The 27,758-nt window shown below is 55.7% G+C and overlaps 1 protein-coding gene across 2 annotated transcripts; it reads right to left on the bottom strand.

The window, feature by feature from the left end:
• Positions 1 to 1,143: 1,143 nt before the first annotated feature.
• On the bottom strand, positions 1,144 to 27,630 carry CAD (carbamoyl-phosphate synthetase 2, aspartate transcarbamylase, and dihydroorotase). 2 transcript variants are annotated; one of them, XM_060186732.1, is made up of 45 exons: positions 27,358 to 27,630; positions 27,012 to 27,151; positions 24,081 to 24,210; positions 22,499 to 22,641; positions 22,208 to 22,349; positions 21,890 to 22,061; positions 21,565 to 21,750; positions 21,324 to 21,436; positions 20,901 to 21,046; positions 20,593 to 20,724; positions 20,212 to 20,445; positions 19,868 to 20,089; positions 19,481 to 19,669; positions 19,161 to 19,285; positions 18,900 to 19,030; positions 15,091 to 15,203; positions 14,364 to 14,608; positions 13,955 to 14,201; positions 12,817 to 12,915; positions 12,475 to 12,699; positions 12,201 to 12,383; positions 11,840 to 12,058; positions 11,566 to 11,733; positions 10,203 to 10,385; positions 10,002 to 10,106; positions 8,661 to 8,900; positions 8,458 to 8,539; positions 8,073 to 8,239; positions 7,819 to 7,983; positions 7,602 to 7,733; positions 7,311 to 7,512; positions 6,610 to 6,800; positions 5,852 to 5,992; positions 5,676 to 5,774; positions 4,103 to 4,199; positions 3,838 to 3,888; positions 3,560 to 3,604; positions 3,282 to 3,451; positions 3,121 to 3,195; positions 2,605 to 2,817; positions 2,385 to 2,510; positions 2,094 to 2,249; positions 1,875 to 1,976; positions 1,607 to 1,701; positions 1,144 to 1,494 (listed from the first exon to the last, which is right to left on the bottom strand). In XM_060186732.1, exons 1-45 carry the CDS (start codon positions 27,437 to 27,439, stop codon positions 1,392 to 1,394), a joined length of 6,726 nt encoding a protein of 2,241 aa, XP_060042715.1. In that variant the 5' UTR covers positions 27,440 to 27,630; the 3' UTR covers positions 1,144 to 1,391. The 2 variants fall into 2 exon arrangements, with proteins under 2 accessions (XP_060042715.1, XP_060042714.1); XM_060186731.1 differs by lacking the exon at positions 3,838 to 3,888 and having other exon boundaries at positions 27,358 to 27,590.
• Positions 27,631 to 27,758: the final 128 nt, after the last annotated feature.

The following is a 27,758-nucleotide window of genomic DNA, read 5'->3' as shown; positions in this document are numbered from 1 at the left end:
GTTTGTGAAGCGATTCCCCTGCAGGTGGGGAGCCAGGGGCTCCAACTGGGATCCTTACGCTGGTCCTTGTGCTTTGTGCCACCTGCGCTTAAGCCACTGACTCCCAACTTTATCCTTTTAATACAAGAATAGGTTTTCAGTGGATCCTAGTGTGTGTGCACATGACTAAACCCTCCAGAAACTTTTCTGGGTCCATTTCTACATCTGTAAGATGGCTGGTCTGAGATGAAAATGAAATACAGTGGTCCAGGAAGTGGTGCAGTGGATAAAGCATAGGACTCTCAGGCATGAGGTCCTGAGTTCAATCCCTGGCAGCACACGTACCAGAGTGATGGCTGGTTCTTTCTCTCTCCTCCTATCTTTCTCATTAATAAATAGATAAAATCTTTAAAAAAAAAAAAAAAAAAGGAAATGAATAAAAAGTTGCTGATCATCCAAAGTTAAAAAAGTGAAAGTTCTTCTCCTTTCCCAGCCTTGAATGTGCTTTGCACGAAGTGCCCTCCCCCCACCCTGTCACTGGGGCTGGGTGCCTGCATGACCAATCCACCCCTCCCAGTGGCCATCTTCCCCTCATTTTTAGCTTGATATGACAAATTGAGACTGGAAGGGGACAGATACACACCTACAGTACTGCTACACTGCTCTTAAAACTTCCCCTGGGGACCTTGGGCTTGAACCAGGATCCTTGTGTACTCAACTGGGTGCACCACCGTGGTCCCCTTGAAGTGATTCCTTTCTGAACGAAGTTGGGGCAGTCTGGATGGCCACGTGTCATTTCAACTACAGAAGTCACAGCATACCGGTGCCTGTCCCTGGTCTCACAGGAGGGCAGGCTGGAGGGGCCTAGTGACTGACTCCAAGGCGAGGTCTTGAGGGTCCATGGGCTGAGCAGAAGATACAAAAGGCCATGGGATGAGGAACCTCCCTTTCCCCAAGACTCCAGGCAGGAGTGTGTGACGTCACTAAGGACGCAGGCTGGATTGTGTCAGTGCAGCAGTGTCCCTCGCTCAGAGCTCGGATGGGCTATGTGCTCCTGCCCAGATCCATGACTCTGAGCCTGTGGGAGGCTGCTGTTACTTGTCCGGAAAGGCCTGCCCACTTAGCACCCCATGCTGAAGGTGAGGCACACATGGCAAGTAGAAATGAGGCGAGGCTGCTTCCTGTTTATTGAGTAGAAAAGTGGCTGTACAGTTGGGAGGGGGAGACAGTGGGCAACCGGCCCTCGGCTCGCCTGGAGCTCTGGCTTGTCCAGCGCCTACTGTGGAGCCGCTGTGTGTGCAGACGAGCTGTCTGGACACCCAGAGTCTCTGGTGAGTGTGCTGCCCCCGTGGGGGGCACTGGATTCCTTGCCCAGCAGTTGGGCCTATGAGAAGAGGCTGAGGGGCCAGGCCCTAGAAGCGGCCCAGCACGGTGGCTAACAGAGCCATGCGGATATACATGCCGTTCTCCGCCTGGCGGAAGTAGGCTGCTCGGGGGTCTGAGTCCACCTCGACACTGCAGAGAAGGGGAAGACAGTTACTGCTCAGCCCCTGAAGCTGGTGCAGGACTAAGTGCCCTCCCCCCCAACCCCCAGCAGCCTCCTGTGGCCACCAGGTCACCATGTCACCTGATCTCGTTGACTCTAGGCATCGGGTGCATCACCACCATCTTCTTCTTGGCCCGGGTCATGATGTGTGGTGTGAGGATGAACTGGCCGAAGCACTGTGAGGAGGATGGGGTGGGACAGCCATGAAGCCTGAAGCGCTGGGGTCACGCACACCCGTATGCAGTTAACACAGCTCTGACCGGGCTCTTGGCTGCCCTCGTCCCTCACACCCCAACCCTGTTGGCAGCTGGCAGCTCTAGCCTGGCTTCCCCTGGACTCTGGCACTCACGGCTTCATATTCCTGTGTGGACCCAAAACGTTCTTTCTGGATCCGAGTCATGTACAGCACGTCTGTGTCCGGCAGTGCCTCCTCGATGCTCTCAAACTCCTCCTGCATGGAGGAATGTGTGTGTGTGTGTGTGTGTGTGTGTGTGTGTGTGTGTGTGTGTGTGTGTGGAGGGGGAGAGGGAGGCTCTCATCACTCACCCCCAGCCCTCTTGGCCCTCACCTGCTTGGTGCCACGCGAGGCCACAAAGGTGCGTACGCTGGCGGGCATGCGCAGGCAGGACGGCGCCACGTAGCGCAGGCTGACCCGGTACTGGGTGAGCAGGCAGGCCAATGAGTGCACCGTGCGGCCATGCTTCAGGTCACCTACCATCGTGATCTGGGGAGCAGAGCCAATCACTGGGAGGGGCTGGGCTCAGGCTAGGTACCCCACCCTGTAGTGGAGAACCGCCGTTGCCCGACTGCCCTCCACCCAGAGCCTTTCTGGTCACCCCGGCACTGCCAGCAGCCTCACCGTCATGCCATTGACTGTCCCCAGCTCCTCGCGGATGGTGAAGATGTCCAGCAGGGCCTGTGTGGGGTGCTCTCCCACCCCGTCCCCGGCATTGATCACGGGTCTCCGGCAGTGCTTGGCTGCCAGCTGGGAAGGGGAACAGGGTCGCTGCAGCCTTCCTGCCTCCGGCACAGTGCTCTACCCGGCCCAACCTGACCAAGGCCCTGCTTGGCAGCCTCACCTCCACTGCTCCCGGCTGGGGGTGCCGGAGCACCACGACGTCAGCGTAGCAGCTCATGGTCTGCACGGAGTCCACTAGGGACTCGCCCTTCTGCACGGAGGACGTGGCTTCCGAGAAGCTGAGCACAGCGCCACCCAGCCGGGCCATGGCAGCTGCGAAGGAACTGCTGGTGCGTGTGCTCACCTCATAGAACATGGAGGCCATCACCTTCCCCTGGTGTGTGTGTGTGTGGGGGTTTGCAGGGGGACAAGTTAGCCAGTGTGAGTGGACATGACGGTCCCAGGGAGACACACAGGAGGGCTCTTTCCTCAGATGCCCTGAGACATGGCTGTTTCACCACTGGTATCTCTCTGGGGGAAAAGGGCACCTAGCTCTCACCCAAGGACACATAGGCACAGACCCTTCCACCCCCGAGTCAGCTGGACACTGCCTGGAGCAGGACAGATCTCCCAGAGCAGCCGAGTCACTTGTGGGGGTGGGGAACCCGCGGTCAGGGACAATAGCCCTGCCCCTGACCTTGAGGATGTCCAGGCTCCGCTCCTTCTGCACCATCATCCGCAGTGTGTGGGCCACATTGAACAGGTGAGACATCTAGGAGGGACCCAAGTTAGCAGGGGTAATAGTGGCCCTGCAGGGCCTGGCCCGGCCAGAACAGACCAACCGCCCACCCCAGGCACCTGGTCTTTGGTGAACTGCTGGACAGACAGGATATGCTGGCCCACCAGTGAGTGCAGCAGGGGTGATGTTTGGGGGTGCAGCAGGCCAGGGGCCCCCAGGTTCTGGGGTGACGCCTGTCTAGGTACTGGTGGTGGAGGATAGCAGGTGCCGTCAGGGGTCCCCGTCAGCTCTGCAGTGAGGGACGGGGCAGAAGAGGCAGGTCAGGGGCTGCCTCCCACTCAGTCCAGGTCGGAGGTCCCCAAGGTGCACGTGAGCTTGTGTGCTGGAGGGCACTCACCTGGCTCAGCCGCCTTCCGCGAGGACTTCTCCTTGGGCTCCTCAGCTGTGAATGGGGTAGGGACAGGTTTGTGCCCTCGGCTGGCGCAGGGCTCCCACACCCCCAGGCTTTGATCACCGTGTGTTAAACCAACTCACACCACAGCAGCTGCAGCCAGTTAGGGGAGGACGGGGGGCGAGCGGCTCTGGGGACAGACCCATGATTTGCCCTCCCGCCCACCCTGGCACAGGGTCCTAGGCAGGGGAGTGGCCAGGCTCACACCAACAACCGGGATTTACCCCACGCTCTGCTGCCCCATGGGCTCCCAGCTCCCGGGCGGAGGGACACAGCTGCCCATGACAAGAAAGGGCCTGTGAGAAGCAGCTGTGGGACGCCAGCCTCATGCTGGGCCAGCCGACTCAGGCGAGGACGACGGGTGGAGAGAGGGTACCGGACACAGGGGAGACACCAGGAGGGGAAGGCCTGGACCAGCTCCCAGGCTGCTGAGCTGGGGCACCGGGGAAAGGAGTTCACCCCTCACTTCCCTAGCCCTCTGGCTCTCACCTGGAAGGCCTGGGTCGGACGCCCGGTGGATGCGAGGTGGCAGGTGGAAGCGGCTGTCGGGAAGCCCTGAGCCGCTCCGGCGGGGCCGTTCAGGCGTCTGTGGAGAATGACGGGCGCTGACGCAAACGGCAATCCGCCCAGCCCCTCAGGAAAGGCCCTGCGGGACCCTTTCTGTGATCTTCCCTCAGCTTCTTTCTACTGTGCTGTCCCCTTGGGGGGGAAGAACGGACACACACACAGAAGGGATGGACACAAGCCAGTGACGGGCCCCAGGGACAGCTCTGTAATGGGCCCGTCTCCTATACTACAGTGTGCAGCAGACACAGCAGTAGGGTGAGGTGAAGCAGAGCGCAGGCCTCAGCGAAACCCGAGGCCTGACCCCCGGCACCACGTCAAGCACTACAAACTCCACAGATGGTACAGCCATGCTGTGGTGCCCCTGTCCCAATTGCTTCCTCTCTCTAAAGGAGGAAGAGGAGGTGGGGGGGAGGAAGGAGAAAGAGAAGAAACTGGGCTTGAGAGGCTTAGTACTTGTAGGGCCCAAGCTCATTTCCCGGTGTTACATTAAAAATAAAACAAAAGGGGGCTGGGGGGTAGCACAGCAGGTTAAGCGCACATGGCACAAAGCACAAGGACCGGCATAAAGATCCCAGTTTGAGCCCCTGGCTCCCCACCTTCGGGGTGTGTGTGTGTGTGTGTCACTGCACAAGCGGTGAACAGGTCTGCAGGTGTCTTTTTTTTTTTTTTAAATATTTATTTATTCATTCCCTTTTGTTGCCCTAGTTGTTTTATTGTTGTAGTTATTATTGTTGTCTTCATTGTTGGATAGGACAGAGAGAAATGGAGAGAGGAGGGGAAGACAGAGAGGGAGAGAAAGATAGACACCTGCAGACCTGCTTCACCGCCTGTGAAGCGACTCCCCTGTAGGTGGGGAGCCAGGGGCTTGAACCAGGATCCTTAGCCGGTCCTTGCGCTTGCACCACGTGCACTTAGCCCGCTGCGCTCCCGCCTGACCCCCTGTTATCTATCTTTCTCTCCCCGTCTTCCCCATCTCTTTCAATTTCTCTCTGTCCTATCCAACAACAGTGACAATAATAGTAACTACAACAATAAAACAACAAGGGCAACAAAATGGGGAAAAATAGCCTCCAGAAGCAAGTGGTTTCGTATTTCTGGCACTGATCCCCAGTGATAACCCTGGAGGCAAAAAAAAAAAAAAAAAAGAGAGAGAGAGAGACAGAGAGAGAGAAGAGAAAACAAGGGACAGGCCCAGTGATGCACCTGGTTGAGCACAGAAATTATCATGCACGACGACCCAGGTTCGAGCCCCGTATCTCCTCACCTGCAAGGGGAAGCTTCCCAAGTGGTGAAGCAGTGCTGCACGTGTCATTCTTTCTACATCCCCTCCGCCAGTTTTATCTATCTCTACCCAAATTAAATTAATTTTTTTTTTAAAAATCTTAAGAAATCCCCAAAACTTAAAGAGTTCGGTATCCAGTGAAGAGCCTGATCACCGAGGTTTACGTCAGCCCTGCCCCTGCAGCCCCCCACCGGCCCCCACAGCAGCAGGTACCGTGCTCATCTCGCTGGAGGTGGGGGCTGATGGGGGCTGGGGCACAGCCCCTTGAGGCCACTTGCGCACATCCTGTCCGTAGCCCGGCAGCACCAGGACCTGTGGGGGGAGGCGGGGTGGGTAAGTGGGGAGGGAGGCCTGACCCGGGGAGTGCAGGGGGTGGGGCGTGCACACACCTGTCCATCGATGTAGGCCACCTCCCCCCGGAGGACCACACGGCGCACAGTGCCCTTCAGCTTCTGGCCCTCAAAGGGCGTCCAGCGGGCCTTGGAGAAGGGCAAGTGGCTGGGGACCGTCCACTCGTGCTCCAGGTCCACCTGCCGAGAAATACGTCAGGCCAGGCTACACTGGACTCACATCCACCCTCGCCTCAGCGTAGGTGTCCACCCCGCCCCTCACTTCAACATAGATGCCCACCCTGCCCCCCACCTCAACATAGGTGCCCACCCTGCCCCCCACCTCAACATAGGTGTCCACCCCGCCCCCACCTCAACACAGGTGTCCACCCCGCCCCTCACTTCAACACAGGTGTCCATCCCACCCCTCACTTCAACATAGGTGTCCACCCCGGCCCCACCTCAACACAGGTGCCCACCCCACCCCACCCCACCTCAACATAGGTGTCCACCCCGGCCCCACCTCAACACAGGTGCCCACCCCACCCCACCCCACCTCAACATAGGTGTCCACCCCGCCCCTCACTTCAACACAGGTGTCCACCCCGCCCCCACCTCAACACAGGTGTCCACCCCGCCCCCACCTCAACACAGGTGTCCACCCCACCCCCACCTCAACACAGGTGTCCATCCCGCCCCCACCTCAACATAGGTGTCCACCCCGCCCCCACCTCAACATAGGTGTCCACCCTGCCCCCACCTCAACATAGGTGTCCACCCCACCCCCACCTCAACATAGGTGTCCACCTTGCCCCCACCTCAACATAGGTGTCCTCTTGTGACGGCAGATGGAAGATGCGCCGGGGGTTGTGGTGCAGCCGCTGCAGCAGGTCATCCAGGCTGAGGCGGCCCTCGCTCACAGCCGTCAGCAGCAGAGGCAGCATCGTCTCCAGCCCTGGGAAGCCCGGGGGTGGCTTGGGGCCACACTTCTCCTCCAAGGTGTGAGGAGCTGGGAGGAGAGAGCAGGCCCTCAGGGAAGCTGCCACCCGCCACACCTTCTGCCCAATCAAGATGGGCAGTGAGTGTCAGGGAACGAGCCCAGGGGCTCCTGCTTGTGTGACACCACTGAGTGGCCTCCTGGGCCCCGTTTTCTTTCCCTTAGAGTGAGGAGACACCCCTCCACAGCTCTGCTCCCCAGAGCTCCCCTGGGTGCTTGGGCCCAAAGCTAGGGCCTCGGTCACAGGCAGCCAGCCTTGACTGGGTGAGCCCTCTCCTGGCTCCCAATTTCCCATTGTTTGGAGGGGAAGAGAGAGAGAGAGAGAGGGAGAGGGAGAGGGAGAAGGAGAGAGGAAGAAAGGAGAAGGGAAAACAGAGAAGAGACACTAGTGCACCATCCCACCATCTGGAGCCCCTTGTACCCAGTCACTTGGCCCCTCAGGTGCCATCACCGGCACCGCTGGACACTGCTCTAGAGGCGACCACGACAGAGATCCAGTCCTGGCCCTGCTGGGCTCCTCACCGTGGTCTGAGGCGAAGCAGTCGATGACAGCCATATTCTCCCACAGAGCTTCCATGTCCTGGCGGGAGCCTAGCTCAGGGCGCACCTCACCCCTGCCGGGCCCCAAGCGCTCCAGGTCCTCGCGGCTCAGGAAGAGGTGGTGGGGCGCCACCTCGCAGGTCACCGGCAGCCCCTGGGCCTTGGCGGCTTTGATCAGCAGGATCTGGGCGGGAAGAGCGGGAGATGTGAGGGCGCCCCCACTACCAGAACCCCCATGTAGGGTCCTGGGGTTGATGGGAGTGGTGTCCTCACCTCTTCCTTCCTCGCCACGTGGCAGATGTGCACAGAGCGCTGGGTCAGCTGTGCCACCATGAGGACAGCGGCCACACTCTGCCGCTCTGCGTGGGCCACGATGGGCAGGTGGGCCGGCCATGTCTCGAAGTGCTGGGGGCAGAACGCACAGTAGAGCCCGACTCCTCACTGCTGCTGGTCCTCCTCTCTCCTTCCCCACTCCTCCTCCCACTCCTACCTCCATCCACTGGGACACACTGTCCAGCCGAAGCTCTGAGAAGGTCTCATTGAGGTAGAGCTTCAGGCCTGCAGCAGCCCCAGCTACAGGGCCCAGGGTCCCTGCGTTCTCTGACGAGGCCCCGAGGAATAAGGCGTAGTCACAGCGGGCACCAGCCTCCGCCAGCTGGAGATGAGGTTAGGGTGTGGATCATGGGGCACCCTGGCCAGCTTGTCACCCATGGCCTGAGGTGTGGGGAGGGGTGAAGGCTTTACCTTCTGGGCGAGGGCCAGAGCCGGGGCATCGATGATGGGGGGCCGGGTGTTAGGCATGGCACACACCATGGTGATGCCCCCAGCTAACGCAGCGGCTGTGCCAGAGGCAAAGTCCTCCTTGTGCGTTCCACCTGGCTCCCGCAGGTGCACGTGGACATCAATCAGGCCTGGAACAGCATGGAGGTGGCAAGTCAGAAGCAGAGGGTGTCCAGGGAGTGAGCAGCAGCTCCTCAGGCAACAGGAAAGAGCTCAGATAGAACGACTTGTCCCCCCCAATGTTGTGTGGCCTATGGCCTTTTTTTTTTTTTAATTTTTACCACAGCTGGGTGGCAGTGCCGGCTGCTCCTAGTTTCCAGAAGCCAGTGCTCCCCAGAGAAGCACTCACCGGGTAGCCGCACGAGCTTCCGGGAAGTCATGCAGTCCACGTGCACCTTCAGAGGAGGGGCTGGCCCGATCTGGCCCAGGGCCTGCAGGGGCAGAGCAGTCAGCCCCACGGAGGGCTCCACTTTTCCCCTCTGAGCTGTTTCATGCTAGAGACTGGCTCTGGGACCTGCCCTCGTCTCCCTCCCAGCCTCGGGCCGGAGTCACCTCTACAAACAGTTTGGTGCACTTGATGTCGATGATGAGGGGCACGGAGAAGTCGGCGGCCAGGCGCCGGGTGCGGTAGCCCTTGGTGACGAAGGAGGAGAGACGTCGGCCCCCGGCTCCGCGCATCGACAGGTTGATCACCAGCTCAAAGTGGTTCTCGGCCAGCTGCTCCAGGATGCTCCGCTGTGGGGGGCACTCCCCGTCCACTGCCTCCTCGAAGTGCCAGTCCACGGCCGTCACCTGTGTGAGAAGTGGGGCTGGCTCTATTTTCCAAGTATTTGCACACTCACTCACTCAGAATGGGATGTGCTATCTTAGTGTTTCACACCCCACTCCTAGGGATCTTCTAGGAAAAGTTCCTGCCTGAGGACCTACTGACAGCCACTGTCAGAAACAATTCCGCTGCTCATCTTAGCCCCTCATCTGCTAAGGGCTCCCAGGGAAGGTCACCTCTTCAGAAAGCCCATGACCCACACCAGGCCCCTAACCCAGAAAGAGTCCCCTCCTCCATGTGCTGCCCCCACCCCCCTCTTAGCTAACTGTGATACGACCGTCAATCTGTGTCCATGGAGAACGGGGCAGCTTCAAACCAGAGTTAGGAAATACTAAACTGGTCTCTACCTGGTGGACCAAGGTTGGACCAGCACCCGATTCTGCAGAACTGAATAAACTGTCTCACTCCCTGACTTTCTCAAGTCTCCTGAGTCTGTTACTGGGATGAACAGGTAAATTTACTTCTAACACCTTCAGCCTGGACACAGCGCCAAGTCGACCCTAGTTAGGTGAGGAAGGTCAGCTGGCCTGGAAGCCCAGGACACCGAGGACCCCAGAGTGGGTCCCAGGTCGGACTCTTATCTGCGACTGGCAGAACCCACACAAGCTTGATACTGGCCCAGGTCATTTCCCCTTCACTATTTTAGAGAAAGGAGACACCATTCCACCACTTCTTGAGCTCCCGCATGTGCCTCTTATGGTTCTACCAGGTGAGCTATCTCCCAGCACCAGTATCTTCTCTCTTGATGAGAACAGTAGTAAGATGTACTACCAAGGCCCTGCAGCAGAGCCCACGCACACTTCCCTGAGGTAAAGCTGGGGTCAGAGGTGCACTGGAAGGCGGTGGGAGGGGTTTGCCTCCTTGTGTTTCTGTGCATTGAACTTGGTCTAGGTGGCAATAACATACTGGGTTGTTGGAAAAAGTCGTGACATATTTTTCTATGATTTCTCTATGCAAAAATGTGTCATGTCTTTCCCGACGGCCCAATATACACAGGAAGACAGGCAGCACGGGGAGGTGGGGCGTCACACTGGTGCCATGTCCCGCGTGCTGTGGAGGAGCTGTACCTTGACGCCATGCTCCGTGTAGAAGTCCGCGGTGCCCAGGCTGGCGTAGAGGCTGTAGCCCAGGCTCTCCAGCAGCCGCACGGTCGGGAGCAGCTCACTCTTGTTCTGCACCAAAGTACAGAAGAGTGAGGCTGCTGCCCTGCTCCTCCCCTTCCAGCCTGGCCTCCCCTGCCCCCGCCCCGGCCTCTTTGGACCCCGAACCTTATAGCTGCCAATGGTCAACAGGATGTTCTTCTTGGGGATCTTGAAGCCGGTGCTGAGCATGGCCTTGAGGTAGGCCTCGCAGCGACTCTCCCCAAAGCAGGCCACCTCCCCGGTGCTGGTCATCTCCACTCCCAAGACCACGTCAGCGCCCGCCAGGCGGGAGAAGGAGAACTGAGGCACCTGCAGAGGTGAGGCGTGAGATGCCAACATCTTGGGAGTATGACCCTGTCCTGGGACTCCTCCTAACATGGGGCCGGCCTTTCCCGCCACTGCTCTGTGCAGCCTCTGTGAATCAACCTGCCAAGCACCTGTGGCCTCCCCTCAGCGTCCCCTGGCTAGTCGCTGGCCTTAAGACACTTCTGCAGCCAGTTGCCAGCTGACCATCATAACCCATCTCTAAGACTTGCCTCAAACACCACCTCACTCCCACCTCCACCCTCGCACTGTGCAAGTGGTACTTCCGGGCCTGCAAACGTCTTTAGCTTTCTGTTCACGTGTCCTGTCGAGTAGGTGGATCTCACTCTGCTCTAGAGTGAGGCGGGGTTAGATTCCACATCTATTACCAGAGGCCTGCTCAGTTCTGGCTCATGGTGGTGCAGGGGATTGAACCTGGGACCTGGAGCCCCTGGCATGTGAGGCTCTTTGCACAATGATGATGCTATCTCCCTTCCACCCACTTCTCTTTTACTTCTACATCCTTAGAAGGGAGAGTAGGGGTAGGAGAGGAGAGAGATGGGAGAGTCACTAACATACTGTTTCACTATCCAGAACTCTCTTGGTGCTGTCCAAACTGCTCCCATGCGGTGCAGGGGATCAAACCTTGGCCTCGGGCATGGAAAGGTGTGCACTCTGCCTGCTGAATCATCTTCTAGGCCCTGGGCTACTTCACTTCCCTCACACCACTAGCAAGTCAGCTTAAAAAAAATTTTTTTTACATATTTATTTTCCCATTTGTTGCCCCTGTTGTTTTACTGTTGTAGTTATTGTTGCTATTGATGTCGTCGTTGTTAGATAAGGACAGAGATAAGTGGAGGGGAGGGGAAGACGGGGAGAGGGGGAGGAGAAAGATACGACACCTGCAGACCCGCTTCACCATTAGTGTGTGAAGCGACCCCCCTGCAGGTGGGGAGCCGGGGGCTCGAACCGGGATCCTTACGCCAGTCCTTACGCTTCTTGCCACGTGCACTTAACCTGTTGTACTCCCACAAGGCAGTTCTTAAGTGACAAAGGCCATGTGACCACCCTCTGGCCCCGTCCACAGCAGGCAATCAAGTCACACACTGACGGGCACAGGATTTGTTCCAAGAGCGAATTGTCTCTCATGATGTCTCCCTGACTCTAAAGAGTCTTCACGTCTTACCTTCACTCCCACGACGCCAGAGCCAGTCATGAGCCCCACAGGCTCTACCTCTTCCCCCATGATGAGCTGTGTGGCCAAGGCCACGAGGTCCACACCCAGCGTCTTGGAGACGAAGGGGAAAGAGCGGGACACACGCACGTTGCACTCGATGACTTTCAGCTGATCGTCCTAGGGCAGAGAGAGACAGGTCAGGCCCTCAACTTCCCACCACACGGGGATCGGTGACTGAGTGTCAGAGGCCCTGCAGCCTCTTCCTTCTGGCCACCACCGCTACCTTGGCAATGAGCTGCAGGTTGAAGGGCCCCGTGACCTGCAGCTCCTGGCCCACGGCGTGCACGATGGCTTGGATCCGCTCCATTGTCTTAGGAGTGATGTCCTGTGGTGGGGTCACCAGGGTGGCATCACCCGAATGCACACCCGCATTCTCCACATGCTCAGAGATGGCGATGGCCACCACCATGCCGTCACAGGCCACGGCGTCCACGTCGATCTCCTGGGGGCGGGAGACGGCATCATTCTGCGCTGTAGGGGAAGGCACTTCCTCACCCCCCAACAGCCTGGCCCACCTGAACCTCCTGGCCCACCGCCTTTCTGCAGGACTGGGGTGTGGGAGCCTTCCCCTCCCCGACTCCCACCTTGGCCTCCTGGATGAACTTGGAGATGACCACGGGGTGCTCCTTGGACACAGCCGCTGCGCTGCTCAGGAAGCGCTCCAGGTCCCCGTCAGTGTAGGCCACGTTCATGGCGGCTCCACTCAGCACATAGGAGGGACGCACCACACAGGGATACCCCACTGTCTGGCAGAACTGGCGTGCTGACTAAGGGCATAGGAGAGGGCTTGGCTGGTTGGTGACTAGCCAGGGACAGCGCCCAGTCTCCCGCCCGCCACGCCCATGGGTCCCGGCCCACCTCCAGGTCACTGAGCTCCCTCCACTGGGGCTGGCTGATGCCAATGGTGTCCAGGAGCCGAGAGAACTTGAAGCGGTTCTCAGCTGAGTCGATGGCTTCCGGGGAGGTGCCCAGCACCCGGCACTGCTGTCGGTGCAGGGCCATGGCCATGTTGTTGGGCAGCTGGCCGCCCATGGACAGGATGATGCCTTCAGGGTTCTCCAGCTCATAGATGTCCATCACCACCTGTCGCGCAGTCGGGACCTGACTCCCTATCCGTCACTGCTTCCCCCGGTCTCTCAGTTCCCAACCAGCCTAAGTCAGCCAGTCCCTCTCCCCCTGGGTGCCGGCTGTCCCTCTCACCTCAAAAGAGATCTCGTCAAAGTAGAGCCGGTCACACATGTCATAGTCAGTGCTGACTGTCTCGGGGTTGTAGTTTACCATGATGGTCTTATATCCCATCTGTGGAAAGGAGAAAAGAAGGCTTACTCAATAAACACAAATCCTTTACGTGGTCCTATGGAGTGAATCGAGGGCCTCACCGCTGCACTACCGCCCAACTCCCCCTAATATATTTTTTTAAACATTTATTTATGCCCTTTTGTTGCCCTTGTTGTTTTATACTATTGTCATCGTTATTGGACAGGAGAGATGGAGAGAGGAGGAGAAGACATACAGGGGGAGAGACAGACAGACACCTGCAGACCTGCTTCACCACCTGTGACTCCCCTGCAGGTAGGGAGCCGGGGCCTTGAACCGAAATCCTTATGCTGGTCCTTGCGCTTTGCGCCACCTGCATTTAACCTGCTGCACTACCGCCCGACTCCCCCAATGGCCCAATATTATCTGGCCTGCTACAGTGCAAAAGGGTCTTCTGCTGTGATGCCTCGCCCTCTCTCCCTCTCCCTCTCTGTATCTGTCTGTCTCCTCCCCTTCCTCCCTCTCCCCCTCACCACACCACTTACCTGAAAGGGAAAAAAAAAAAAAACTGCCCTGGGGAGGCAGCACGGAAGCAGTTCTGGGGAGGAAGCAGTGCTCTGACTTCCTCTCATAGGAAACGCCCTGTCTCGTGCCTGACAAATATACTGCCCTGCACTATAGTCTGTATACAACCCCCTGCCACCAGGGTTACTGCTGGGCTGGGGACCAGCACTATGCATCCACTGCTCCTGGTGGCCATTCTTTTCCCTTTCTTTTTTAAATTGGATACGGCAGAGAAAATGAGAGTGGCAGGCGGGGGCAGGCAGAGGGAGAAAGCTAGCTTCCCCTGCAGGTGGAGACTGAGGGCTCAAACCCAGACCCTTGCTCATGTGCTCCCAACCAGCTGTGCTACTGCCCGACCCACTGTACGTTTAAAGCGGAAACGCACAGCTACTAGGGCACAAGGTAGTTTAAGGGGACCCTCTGAGCACAGAGCCCCGTGACAGGTGTCAGGCGTGGCAACACCAGGAAGGGTCCAGACCTGGTGTGGGTTCAGAGTGTAAAGGATCAGAGGCCACACCTTTCGGAGCTGCTGGATGCAGCCCACGGCACACCAGTCAAACTCGACGCTGGAGCCGATGCGGTAGACGCCGGAGCCGAGGACCAGGACGTGAGGTGTCCGGAAGGGGAGGTCGTGGGTGGTGCCCCAGTAGGTCAGGTACAAGTAGTTTGTCTGGGCGGGCCACTCAGCAGCCACTGTGTCAATCTGCTTCACCGCCGGGCAGATCCCTAGTTCTTGGCGCAGCTTGCGGACAGCCAACTCTGTGCTAAACAAGCAAGGTCAGAACATGGGCCCCGGAACTGGGGAGGGACTGCGGCGGGGGAGAGGACCAAACTATCCTAGGGAGAGCCCTCCATGCTCTGCCTCTCTCGAGGACCCTCCTTGGTTCAAAGGGCCTTTTCCCACCCCCATCCATCAACTCCCTGACCTCTGTACCGCCACAGCAATCTGCTTGTCTGAGAAGCCCAGGCGCTTGGCCTGCTGCAGCAGGTCCATGGGCAGAGGCTGCCCTCGGTGCTGCTCTAGCAGCTGGGCGTGGGCTATGATGTGCTTCATCCGATGCAGGAACCAGCGGTCAATGCGTGTGAGCTCATACAGGCGATCTACCGTGTAGCCAGCCCACAGAGCAGCCGCCACCACAAAGATCCGCTTATCCGTCGGGGTCTCCAGCTCCTACCAGGGAGAGGGCAGAGTGACAGGATTGTTCAGGGACAGTTGCTGTCAGTGTGGCAAGCCAGACAGTCCCAATCTGCTGCCAGAGAGCCCGAGAGTTGTCTTCTTAATAAAGGAAGCTGCAAGTCCAAATACAGGCTGTACAACTGAAACCCTGGGGTGGAGGCATTAGCCAGCTGTGCAGCCTCTGCCACGGTCTCTCGTATGTGTAAGAACAAATCTAACAAGGCCTCACGAGGTCCAAGGACCTGGAAACAAACCCCAGGCCCCACCTGCAGGGGGGATGCTTCACAAGCGGTGAAGCAGTGCTGCAGGTGTCTATCTTCCCTTCCCATATCAGTTATTCTATCGAGTAAACTGTAAATCATATGATATGACATCACCAAATGACCGAGGTCCAGTACTAAATGACTACCGGGAGTACTCAGGCTGTGAGCTCACAGACTTCGGGCAGGGGGCCAAGGGGGTCGGGAGCCACTCACCATATCGCTGACTGGCTTCACTGTGTGATCAAAGCCCACACAGTTCTCATCCACCATGCGCAAAGCCTTCTGGAAGGCCTCCTCGAATGAGCGCCCTATACCCATGACTTCACCTGGAGGAACAGGATGTACAGCTCAGGGTGTGTGTGTGTGTTTGTGTGTGTGTGCGTGCGCGTGTGATGAGTTCCCAGAATGTCTACCTGCCAGTTTTCCAGGAGGTTCTCAAGTCTCCTGGGTCATCAGGTTCAGTGTCTGAGGAACATTATACCAATTTGACACCCTATGTGGATTAGTGAGCATGCAAAGCAAAATGCCTACAAGGGACGTGTGGACACCGGGATGTCACAGTGTATCATGGTGGCCGCACCATAAATACTTTGGATAGCTTTATCCATACTGTGATGATTGTTTTTGGAATTTTCTTTTTACCAGAGCTCTGCTCAGCCTTAGTTCTGGCTTATGGTGGTGCGGGGGATTGAACCTGGGACTTTGGAGCCTTAGGCTTGAAAGTCTCTTTGCATAACCATTATGCTATCTACCCCGCTTTATTTAGAACCTTTTTAATATTTATTTATTCCTTTTGGTTGCCCTTGTTTTTTATTGTTGTAGTTATTGTTATTGATGTCGTTGTTGTTGGATAGGACAGAGAAATCGAGAGAGGAGAGACAGAGAGGGGAAAGATAAGGTGGGGAGCCAGGGGCTTTGCGCCACTCGTGCCTAACCCGCTGTGCTACTGCCCAACTCCCTATTTGAACCTTTTAAAGAAGTGTGAATACTGGTAATTATGAGCCCACTACTCTGCCTCTATCCACAGTGAAGTTTTGCAACTCTTCCTGGGTTATCTTCTTGGGATAAATGATCAAAAGTGGATGGGCCATCAGGAAGGCAGTTTCTGACTTGCTTCATTGAAACTGATTTTTTTTGGGAGTCAGGTGGTAGCGCAGGTGGCGCAAAGCACAAGGACTGGCTTAAGGATCCCGGTTCAAGTCTTGGCTCCCCATCTGCAGGGGAATCGCTTGACAAGTGGTGAAGCAGGTCTGCAGGTCTCTAGCCTTCTCTCCCCCCCTCTGTCTTCCCCTCCTCTCTCCATTTCTCTCTGTCCTATCCAAAACAATAACAATAGTAATAATAGCAACGGAAAACAACAATGGCAACAAAAGGGAAAAAACAGCCTCTAAGAGAAGTGCAGGCACCAAGCCCCAGCAATAATCCTGGAGACAAATAAATAAAATAAAAACATAACGTTTACTGATAAGACAAAAAACGTAGTTATCTCTTGACCTGATTTTTCTTTCTTCTAGTTAGAGTTCTACTTATTAATGCAAGGTTTGCTAGCAAAGTCCCCACCCTCACCCCAGCTTGATTGCTGATTGCTTCTTTGGCAAAGTTTTGCTCATGTCCTCTAACAATTTATCCTAGGGGGCTACAACTATGTTTTCCCAGCTGTATTGTTCTTTCTTTTAAAAAAGATATTATGTTTACTTAATAGGCATAAGAGGAGAAAGAACCAGATGTCACTCTGGTACATGTGCTGCCGAGGATTGAACTCGGGACTTCATTGTTGGGAGTCCAGTACCTTATCCACTGCACCACCTCCTGGACCATCCCAGCTGTATTTTTTCTATTTGCAATCCCAATATTTTGATTGAGTGGCCTGGGAGGTGGCACAGTGGCTACAATGCTGGACTTAAAAAAGCATGAGATCCTGGGTTCGATGACAGAAAGGAAGTCAGCCTTTGTTGCCCTGGCCCTGGGAGGTCTGTATCGTGGCAACAGTGGAGCTGATCAACAACGCACTGCACATGCCGGAACGACGCGCTGGCTGGCTATCACTCATGAGTCTGTAGGCTGGGCGCGCACGCGCGCGCTATGCACAAGGACCCCCCCTGCAGGGGAAGCTCATGGCTGTGAAGCAGTGCTGTACGTGTCTCTTTCCCTCTCTACCTCCCCCTCCCTTCTCAATTTCTCAGTACTATCAAATAAGACAAAAAAAAAAATACAAAACATGAATCTTTCATGAGGGAACAAAATTAAAAACACCAAGATGCTAACAGCAGCGCTAAGGGTGTGGCTTTTGAGTCATTTGCTCAATTCCTTTGTAATATGACAGTATTATGAAACTTTACTTTGGATAAAAGAGAAAGCTCACACATACCCATTTAGAAAAATTTTGAGGTCACATGTTTTGAGGTCACATGTATGTGTATACCCACGTACATTAATCATTGTATTATGACAAAACTATGGTGTATCTTTTTTCAGCACGTTATGTGATTTCTTGACGGTTCAAATATTTTACCTTTACGGTAAGGTAGCAATAAATAAACAAACAAAAAAAGCCTTTCCAGGAATACCTGAAAAGACAGGAAACACACTGAAATGTCTCAGCTGGGAATCAATCTCTGACTGCCCTACTTTTAATCTATTTCTTTTAGCCACAATTTAATCATGGCTTCATTCCCATGTTTATTAGAATTTTCATATAACAGAAACTCATCTCCAGAAGGAACTACTTGGCAGTCAAGTCAGATTTCAACAAACTCAGAAAGAGTAGCTCCACTCAGACGTGTTTCAAGGCTCCCACAGCTCTCACTGGAGCCTTGGAGCAGGAGAGCTGCTCCTTTCGCTTAGGCTGATGACAGCTGATACGCCAGGGAATGCTGGAGCTAAGGCAACTTTACAGGGACACCCCAAGCAAGTGTCTGTGCTCAGTCCCAACACTCTCACCGTCTGGGGGCCAGTATGCCTCTCCATTCAAGGTTTGCTAATGAGATTACTTGGTTTTATAAATGAAAGATCTCTGAGGCCCCATTCTGACTCTAAATATGGTGCTGAAAAAAAAAATTTTTTTTTTCCCATTTAGAACCAATGCAGAAAGTGCCTGGAGAAAACTATTCTAAGAATGGTTGCCAGTGTGCTGTTCTGCAGGGTTCACAGAAATGACAGCCAGGAGTGGCTTCCTGGGAATAGGTCTTTAAACTACAGAGAACAGGGAGGAGGGTGCAGGATGGCACATACGGTTGGGCACATGTTATCATGCACAGGGAAACAGATTCACGGTCCTGTTTAATAGTGAAGCAGGTCTGCAGGTGTCTTTCTTTCTCACTATCTCTCCCTCCCTCCCTTCTCAATTTCTCTGTCCTATCCAATAAAATACGAAAAAAAAAGAAAAAAGAAAAAGGTGGGGGAGATAGCATAATGGCTATACCAGCAGACTCTCATGCCTGAGGCTCCGAAGTCCTAGATTCAATCCTTTGCACCACCATAAGCCAAAGCTCAGTGGTACTTTGGTAAACAAAATTAAAATAATTTCAGCCGGGACTTGTGGATTCATAGTTCTAGAACTGAGGCCCAGCGATAACCCTGGTGAAATTCAAAAAGCAAAGACATAATAACAGAACAAAATGTCACTGCTGTTAACAGTCTAATGACGTGGCCTTGGGCAAGATGCCACAAAAAGTCATGGATAAAGAAACTGTCCTCACCAGTGACAGGCCACACCAAGTTTTCAGTCTTGGCTCTGCGTCCACTCAGAGATGACACACTCCTTGTAGTGTGGACACCCCGGTTCACTCGTTTGATATAGGACAGTGAGGAGTCTGTTTGCTACTTCTCACATGCCATCTGGGAGTGGAGGTGGCACGTCCCTGGTCAGGACTGCTATCTGAACTTGAGTACCCCTGCTAGCTCTAATAAACCATGTCTAAGCTGCCAATACCGAAGCTGGAATGCCATGCCAGGGAACACTACGTGTCAGGCTCTGGAGACTGGAGAGGAGTCTGGGGTAACCCGGGGAGGGGGCCTCTTACCCACACTCTTCATGCAGCTCCCAATCTTTGTGCTGACACGCAGGAACTTGCTGAGGTCCCACCGAGGAATCTTCACCACACAGTAATCCAGGCTGGGCTCAAACGCTGCTGTGCCCCCTGTCACGGAGTTCCTGGGAGCCATCAAGAAGGGGAGAAGTCAAGGGTGAGCTTCTATATAGCTCTCCCCACCCCGCTCCAATACTCTTTGCACTCCCCCAGCTCCTGGGCCCCTCACCTCCCAGATCTTACCCATCCCCATACCTGAGCTCAGGCAGAGGGATGCCCAAAGCAAGCTTGGCTGCTACGTAGGCTAGTGGGTAGCCTGTGGCCTTGCTGGCCAGGGCAGAGCTTCGAGAAAGCCGGGCATTCACTTCAATGATGTAATACTGCAGAGAAAGAGTGGAAGAGTCACCAGGACTAGAGGCCCTGCCTAGGAGAGAGCTCAGTCAGGAAATAAGACCACCCCAACCCCCCCCCAAAAAAAAAAAAAGAGATGGAAAGCAAAAAGGGCTTCTTGGTTTCGAGGCTTCTGAAAGAAGGTGCAACAAGCAGATCAACAGTCCCGGGATCTGGTGTCTCACCTGCTCAGACTCGGGGTTCAGGGCATACTGCACGTTGCACTCCCCGACGATGCCCAGGTGCTGGGTCACCTTGATGGCTGTCTGCCGCAGAAGCTGGTACTCCCTGTCGTTCAGCGTCTGGCTGGGAGCCACCACTATGGATTCCCCAGTGTGGATGCCCAGTGGGTCCAAGTTTTCCATGTTACACACCTGAGAAGAGAAGGACCCGTGTGTGAGCATGTGTTGTCTGTGTGTGTGTGTGGGGGGGAGTCACTGCCAGCAGGGGTAAGGGGAGGAAGGAGGCTGCACTCCCTGTGGGGCTGAAGGATGCCATGCCACCACAGGCCTCGGCCCTGGCTGCAGCTCTTAATACCAAGCCCCCCCCCCCCCCCCCCCCCGGTCACTCACCGTGACACAGTTGCCATAGGCATCTCGCACCACCTCGTACTCAATCTCCTTCCAGCCCTTTAGGGACTTGTCTACCAGCACCTGGCTGGTATGGGCGAAAGCTGGGCCCACCAGAGCGGAGAGCTCTTCCTTGTTGGAGGCAAAGCCGGAGCCCAGGCCCCCCAGTGCGAAAGCAGCCCGCACCAGCACCGGGTATCCCAGTCGCTCTGCAGCCGCCTGGGCCTGCAACGAGAAACGAGGCTACACATCAGGCCTCGCCCGTCTGCCAGAGGGCAGCTGGACCCCAAGGATATAGAGGAAAAGATGACGTCAACACCCTGCCTCTCCCTAGCCACCCCTCGGACCTGCTCCAGGGAACTGGCCGCCTCACTGGGGGCCACGTGCTCGCCAATCTCTGCCATCCTGGAGGCGAACGCTCGCCGGTCCTCAGTCAGCTCGATGGTCTCTACAGGTGTGCCGAGAACCCGGACTCCGTAGCGAGCCAGCACGCCTGCCTTGGTCAGCTCCACGCCGCAGTTCAGAGCAGTCTGGCCTCCAAAAGTGAGCAACACACCATCTGGACGCTCGTTACGGATCACCTGAGCGGGGGGGGGGGGGGGGGGGGGGGGGAACCACAGGCATTGAGACCTTGGGGAAGGGCACCCCAAAGCAGCCTAGATCCAGACTGAGGAGCCACAGGGCTCCCTTCCCACACAGAAGCCCCGCCCTCCCCATCCCCGTCATACCTGGGTCACGTAGTGCGCTGTGATGGGGAGGAAGTACACCTTGTCAGCCAGCCCCTGGGAGGTCTGGACTGTGGCGATATTGGGGTTGATGAGCAGAGTCTGAATGTTTTCTTCCTTCAGGGCCTTGATGGCCTGGGGGATGAGAATGGCATTTCGGCTCAGAGGGCAGAGGGCTCGCCACCAGTTCTGTACAGGGACTTCTTGTCCTTTCCCTCTGTTCCTCACCAGCTCAGCTTCCCGCACACTCTCCAGGACCTGTCCACTCCTGGGGCCACACTCCCAGAGGGGCGGGGCTAGACATGCTCTACCTGAGAGCCCGAGTAGTCAAACTCTCCAGCTTGGCCAATGGAGAGGCCACCAGAGCCCAGGATCAGAACCTTCCGTGGGCGTGAAAGCCCAGAGCTGGGGGTGGGGATTCCCGGGGGGCAGAGGCGCTCAATCAGTCGCTGTCGGACTGTGGGGAAAAAAGTCACAGGATGTTAGATTTGAACAAGACCAAGGTTTTTATCCTTCCCTAACCCCGCTCCATTAACTCCCTTTCTTTACAGAAATGTTCAGAACAAGCCACACACTGGGAGAATAGAAGAGGCAGGACCAGAACCCAGGAACCTGGAGTCCTGTTGGCCGGTCCCGTCACTCCTCAAACATGCAGCAGCAGTGTCCTGAGGCATGGCCACCCCATGCCCGTCCTACTCCCCGTTCCACAACCAGGCTTCCTGGGGGTGGCTCACCTGTCTGGCCACCGGGGTTCCCGGCTGAAGCTTCTCTCACAGTTTCCAGGAAGACATCAAAGAGCAATTCCATGTCTGAAGGGCCAGCCTGGTGCTCTGGGTGGAACTGGACACTGCAGAGGAGACTGGGTCACACCCCTGGCATGGGCAGCCTCGGAGGAGGGGCAGGAAGACCAGGGCCCGCTGCCAGGCTCTCTGGGGCTGTGGAGCTGTGGTTACCTTTTGGGGTCACCAGGCTCACCTGAAGAATGGCAGATTGTTGTGCACGAGGCCTTCATTGGTCTGATCATTGGCATTGGTGAAGAGAGGAAGCCAACCAGTGGGCAAGGTCTCTGTTTCTACTGCAAACCCGTGGTTCTGGGAAGTCAGGAAGCAGCGGCCAGAGCCCGCCAGTAGGCAGGGCTGGTTATGGCCTCGGTTCCCGTACCTGGAGAGGGAAGCGCACTGAGGTGCAGGCCCTCAAACAATTCCTAATTCCTATACCAACACTAAGGCAAAGCTAGCCCCACCCCATCCCACCTCCCTCTTCCAGAAAGGTGGGCCCTGCCCGTCCCTACAAGTCCCACCTCATCTTGTAAGTCTTGGCCCCAATGGCTAAAGCCATGAGCTGGTGTCCCAGACAGATCCCGAAGACGGGACGAGGATTAGGCTCTGCTAAGACACGACTCAGCGTGGCCACCACACCGGGGTAGGTGGCAGGGTCACCAGGGCCGTTACTCAGGAAGAGTCCGTCATATTCTGGAGGGAGGCAGAAAAGATGGCATCAAAACCAGCAGTTCAACCAGAGAAGCCCTGCAGGCCCAGCCACTGGAGCACCCCTCCCCTCCCCAACTCAGCGGGACCAGAGGTCCAATCTTCCACCACGCAGGGAACCAACCACTCACCCTGGGTATCTAATGTGTGGTCCCACGGTACCACAGTGACCTGGGCCCCCCGCCGGCACAGGCATCTGATCTGATTATACTTGAGGCCACAGTCCAGAGCGAGGATCCGAGGGGCACCCCCTGCATTGAAGACACGTGGAGCCTGAGGAAAAGAAGGGCAGAGGTTGGTGGCCTACAGTTGTGGGCATAGTATATATGCACCCGCCCCAAGCTTTGAAGCCTTTTGTTACCCTCCCCTCAAGTGTGTGCCCCAGCCACAAGCGCTGTGCTGGAGAGTCCCTCCCCCCGTACCTTGATGGAGACTTCAGGTGCCAGCGGGCGGGCATTGGGGTCCAGGAATGGCAGGGTTGAAGGCTCTGTCCCATCCTGGACCAATTTTCCCAGCAGAGACCCCTGCTCTCGCAGCTTCTTGGTCAGTTCCCGAGTGTCCACTCCTGTGAAGACATCGCTCTGAGAGCTCATGCCACCCAGCTGGTGATCCTGGGGATTCACAGCTGTTATTCTGGCACTAAAATCCTACTGTGCCCTGAGAAGTAATATCACTGCCAAGGATTCTTGCCAGAGACACCACAGCTGAGCTAAACCACAGACCCTAGAACTATCTATAGAACATCCAGGGCCAAATACGGAGTGACATCACAAAAATGTGGTCAGTGAAATACAGCCAGTAGGACAGTCTAAAGGAAAATTGGCCTGCTTTTGTCAAAGCCCACAGATAAAGATACATGATGTATGGGCCTTGTGTAAATCCAGACTCCAACAATTTAGAATAAAAGAAGATATATGGAGGGCGAAGAAGAAAAGAAACAACACAGTGGTTCTACAAAAGACATTCATGGCCAAGGTGCTGAGGGCTCAGGTTCAATCCCCAGCACCACCATAACACAGGATTGAGCAGTGCTGTGTTTCCCTGTGTATCTCTTTCAATAAAAGTATGTTGTTTACAGAGGGAGCAACTTATACTGGGTGTGGCATATTAATGCACCAAGGCAAAGGATTCTGGGATAAAAGAGAAAAGGTGCGGACCCAGAGGATGTTGGGGATTTGGCGCATGACGGCAGACAAAGGCTTATATTGGGGTGATATGTAGACACCTATCACAGGGAAGTGTGGAAGTGTACCCATATATCAACTATACTGTAAACAGTTAGCTTCCCAATAAACAGATCTGGACGGGGGGGGGGTAGTAAGTAAACAAGACTAAACATTCCCTAGATAGCTGTCCATGTTAAGGGACTCTTTTGATTTGCTGTTGTGTGACTAGGATTATTGCTGGGCAAAGTGTCTCCACAATAAACCCAGTGTTCCAGGCAGTATGTCGATTTTTCCTTTCTCTTAAGCTTCCCCCAAGCAGGTGGGGACTAGGGGTTTGAACCCAGGTCCTTGCGCATGGTAAAATGATCTCACCTGGCCCTGGGGCTGTTTTAAAAAGAACCTTTTCTTTTTCTTTCTTTCTTTCTTTCTTTTTTTTTTTTTTTTTTTTACCAGAGCACTGCTCAGGTCTGGTTTATGGTGGTGCAGGGGATTGAACCTGGGACTTCGGAGCCTCAGGTATGAGTCTGTTTGCATAACCATTATGCTATCTACCCCTGCCCAGAACCTCTTCATAGATCACTGGTAGATGAAATAATACAATGCTTGAAATTTGAAATGGGGGGGGTAGTGGAAGTGGCGATGAAATTTCAGCTGGAGCCTAAGTTGTTGGCCCAAGCTACAAGTTCTAAACTAGTGTCCTACTGACACATCTCATCTGAGGGTGAGCTCAGTTTCACTGCACCCCCAAGCCCAGATCCCAATCCAAACCTCTCAAATGGGACACGCTCTGCCACGTCTGCGGACTGTCCCTCCCTGGGGCCCTGGGCATGCACTATACCTTGCAGGCCGGGGACGCCATGCTGCTGCAGCCACTCATGCAGGGTGTGGGCGGCACTCCAGTGGCTGGGCGAGGGGCAGCACTGTCCCACCACCACTCCTGCCACGTGGATGCCCGAGGACTCGAACCACTGTGGGTGGAAGAAAGGACTGTGAGGAGCCACACGCTGCCCTGTGCCCTCACTCCCAGGACTAGTCACAACCCAAAGCTGAGCTAGGCGGAAGGACCGGCCACTCCTCCAACAAGCCCAGCACCTCACGCTTTTGTCCTTGAGCTGCTCCGATTGAAACAGAGCCCGTTATTAATAGGCAACAAACATGTTACCCAATAGACAAGTGTGTACTAGTTAAACATAATGTGCAAGAGCTAAATTATACCCTGGAGCTGGGAGACAGTTTACCTGGGTGAGCGCAGGTGGTGCAAAGCGCCAGGACCTGCGGAAGGATCCCAATTCAAGCACCCAGGGATCCCCACCTGCAGGGGAGTCGCTTCACAGGCGGTGAAGCAGGTCTGCAGGTGTCTTATCTTTCTCTCCCTCTCTGTCTTCCCCTCCTCTCTCCATTTCTCTCTGTCCTATCCAACAACTATAACAATAAATCAAGAGCAACAAAAGGGAGTAAGTAAATAAGTAAATATTTTTAAAAAAATAAAGGAAGAGGGACACTGAGGTTGTTCTTTAATTTGACCAAGACACCATCCAGCTGACAAAGACAGTGCCAGGGATGGAAGCTGAGGCCTCCTGTACAAAGTCCCAGGTGTTTTTGAGGCTCTACCCTCTGGCTCCGCAGCTGTTTCCTGTGGACCTGAAGGCAGACTGATAGAACCCTGTGGTCAGGTGCGTAGCTGACCCCAGACAGGTGCATTCCACTGGCCACAAGAGCCGCCTGCGCAGCTTGGTAAGACTCAATTTTGTCAGTATGTGAAACCTGAAGATGGGCACACATATTGGTCAAGATACTGAGCTGAAAGCCAGACTGTCAGCCTGGGGAAATGGCTCAACCGACAGCACTGGAGACTGTTATCAGTCTGCAGTTCCAGGCATGTACCGGAGTGGTGCTCTGTCTCACTTGCAATAAATAAAAAGTAATTTCAATTTTTTTCTTTTTTGCTTCCCGGGTTATTGCTGGGGCTCGGTGCCTGCACTACGAATCCACTGCTCCTGGAGGCCACTTTTCCCCTTCTTGTTGCCCTTGTTTCTCGTTGTTATTATTGCTGTTGTCGCTGTTGGATAGGACAGAAATCGAGGAGAGGAAGACGGGGGCGAGAAGGACACCTGCAGACCTACTTCATCATCTTTCAAGTGATCCCCCTGCAGGTGGGGAGCCAAGGGCTTGAACCAGGATCCCTATGCTGGTCCTTGTGCTTTGTGCCACGTGCGCTTAATCCACCGTGCTGCTGGCTGGCCTCCGTAATTTCATTTTTTTAAATAATTTTAAAAAAAATATTTATTCCCTTTTGTTGCCCTTGTTGTTGTAGTTATTATTATTGTTGTTGATGATGTCGTTGTTGGATAGGACAGAGAGAAATGGAGAGAGGAGGGGAAGACGGGGAGAGAAAGACAGACACCTGCAGACCTGCTTCACCACTTGTGAAGTGACTCCCCTGCAGGTGGGGAGCTGGGGGCTTGAACTGGGATCCTTGTGCTTTGCGCCGCCTGCGCTTAACCCACTGTGCTACTGCCCAACTCCCCGTAATTTCATTTTTTAAAATTTTTTATTTTTTTTTCCTTTCCTTATTTCCTTTTGTTGCTCTTGTTGTTTTATTATTGTAGTTATTACTGATGTCATTGTTGTGGGATAGGACAGAAAAATGGAAAGAGGAAGGGAAGACAGAGAGGGGGAAAGACAGACACCTGCAGACCTGCTTCACCGCCCGTCAAGCGACTCCCCTGTAGGTGGGAGCCGGGATCCTTACGCTGGTCCTTGTGCTTAGTGCCACCTGCACTTAACCCGCTGCGCTACCGCCCAACCCCCTCATTTTTTTTTTTAAAGAGACAGAAGTCGAAAAGGAAGGAGAGATGGAGAGGGAGTCAGAGAGACACCTGCAACGCTGCTTCACCACTTGCAAAGCTTTCCCCCTATAGGTGGGGACCGGGGGCTTGAACCTGAGTTCTTATGCACTCAGGTGCGCTCGGTGCGCTCAACAACCAGGTGCGACACCACCCAGGCCCCCGTAATTTCAATGTTTATTTTTGGGTAGGTACAGAGAAATTGAGAGCGAAGGGGGAGAGACACCCGCAGCCCTGTATCACAGTTCGTGAAGCCTCCCCTCGCAGGCAGGGACTGGGTGTTCCCCACTGTAATGTGTGCTCTACCATGTGCACCACCACCTGGGCCCTAACAATTGCTTTGTTTTCCTTCATTTTTCCTCCTATTTAATTTTTCTTATTTATTGCCAACAGTGTTATTACTGGGGTTCGGTGCTGCCACTAAGCCACTGCTCCCAACAGCAGCTTAGTGGCAGCACACAGGCCTCCCACACACAGGCTGTGAGGACTAAGTTGCTTTAGTTGATTTTGTTCTAAATGCCTTAGAGGGCCACTTAAGCGCCTAAGTTTCACAGGAGAAAATAAGGTAGCTTCACTGTTGGGAGGTAAACTGAATCTTCTTGCCTAGAATTCAGAGCTCTACTTAAAAGTGTTTGGAAATGAGGCCAGGTGAGAAAAGTAGGTTTAGGAGAGAGCTGGTGTCACTGGTCTCTAGGGGAACTGAGCCCACGGTCACCCCCAGTCGCCGGATCATCTTCAAGCACTGCCCACTGTAAGCTCTTCGCCGGTGACCGAACAAGCTGGGGGCCTGGCTCTGCCTCCAGCATTCTGGGGTTCCCAGCCTGGCCGGTCACTTCAGCGGGATCTTTGTCCCCCAGGGACGCCCGGCAGAATGTCAGTGCCCTGTGGCACAGATGCGCCCAGAGAACACAGGGTGCGCTTACCTTGCTGAGGCCGAACTCATCCACCTGGTCCGAGGGGATGCCGTAATTGCCGATCAGCGGATACGTGAGCACCAGGATCTGCGCCTTGTAGGAGGGGTCAGTGAGCGCCTCGGGGTAGCCGACCATGCCGGTCTGAAACACTGCGGAGAGAGACGGCGCTGGGGCTCCACCTGCAGACCCCGGCCCCCAGCGGCGGGCACGCCCCGACGGGATGAGTGGGGCCGGGCTGCGGCCGAGCACCCGAGGAGGAGGAAGAGGAGAGGGGGTGCGCAGGCGGGAAAATGGCGGGGTCCCGAGCCGGGCTGGGCGGCGGGGCGGCGGGGCGCGGGCGGCCGGGCTGGCTTACCCACTTCCCCGGCAGTCGACACAGAGGCCCCGAAGGGCTGGCCCCGCAGGACCGACCCGTCCTCCAGCACCAGGGCCGCCATGGGGACGGCGGTGCGAGCGCAGCGGAGCGGAGCGGCGGGGGCGCAGCGCCGGGTGAGCGGGACCCAGGTGCGGGCGGGGCGGCGCGGAATCGGTCCACGTGGCCGGCGGCGCCGGAGGCTGCGGAGAAGGCGGCGTTCACCGCGCAGGAGCCGGGAGCGCTCGGCGACAGCCCACTGCGGCGGCGCGGGGCGGCAGGGGCGGAGCGAGGCGGGGCGGCGCGTCCGGGGCGGGGCGGGGCGGGGAGGCCGGCCCCAGCCCCTCCCAGCCCCCCCCACCGGCCGCGGAGGGAACCGCGCCTCCAGCGTGGAGACCGAGAAA

This window comes from Erinaceus europaeus, chromosome 3 (genome assembly GCF_950295315.1).
Source record: "Erinaceus europaeus chromosome 3, mEriEur2.1, whole genome shotgun sequence".
NCBI classification, from domain to species: Eukaryota; Metazoa; Chordata; class Mammalia; order Eulipotyphla; family Erinaceidae; genus Erinaceus; species Erinaceus europaeus.
The sequence above is the reverse complement of the archived record's forward strand: the minus strand, read 5'-3'. Positions and strand labels throughout refer to the sequence as shown.

Bases quoted from the DNA above. Each gene is read 5' to 3' on its own strand.
- CAD (XM_060186732.1), bottom strand. From the start codon at position 27,439: ATGGCGGCCCTGGTGCTGGAGGACGGGTCGGTCCTGCGGGGCCAGCCC. The intron at 19,031-19,160 runs GTATGGGGATGG...GATGGCTCCCAG, and splicing joins ATCCCTCTGCCTGAGCTCAG to GAACTCCGTGACAGGGGGCA. The intron at 1,702-1,874 runs GTGAGTGCCAGA...TCCTCCTCACAG, and splicing joins CCACACAGGAATATGAAGCC to TGCTTCGGCCAGTTCATCCT.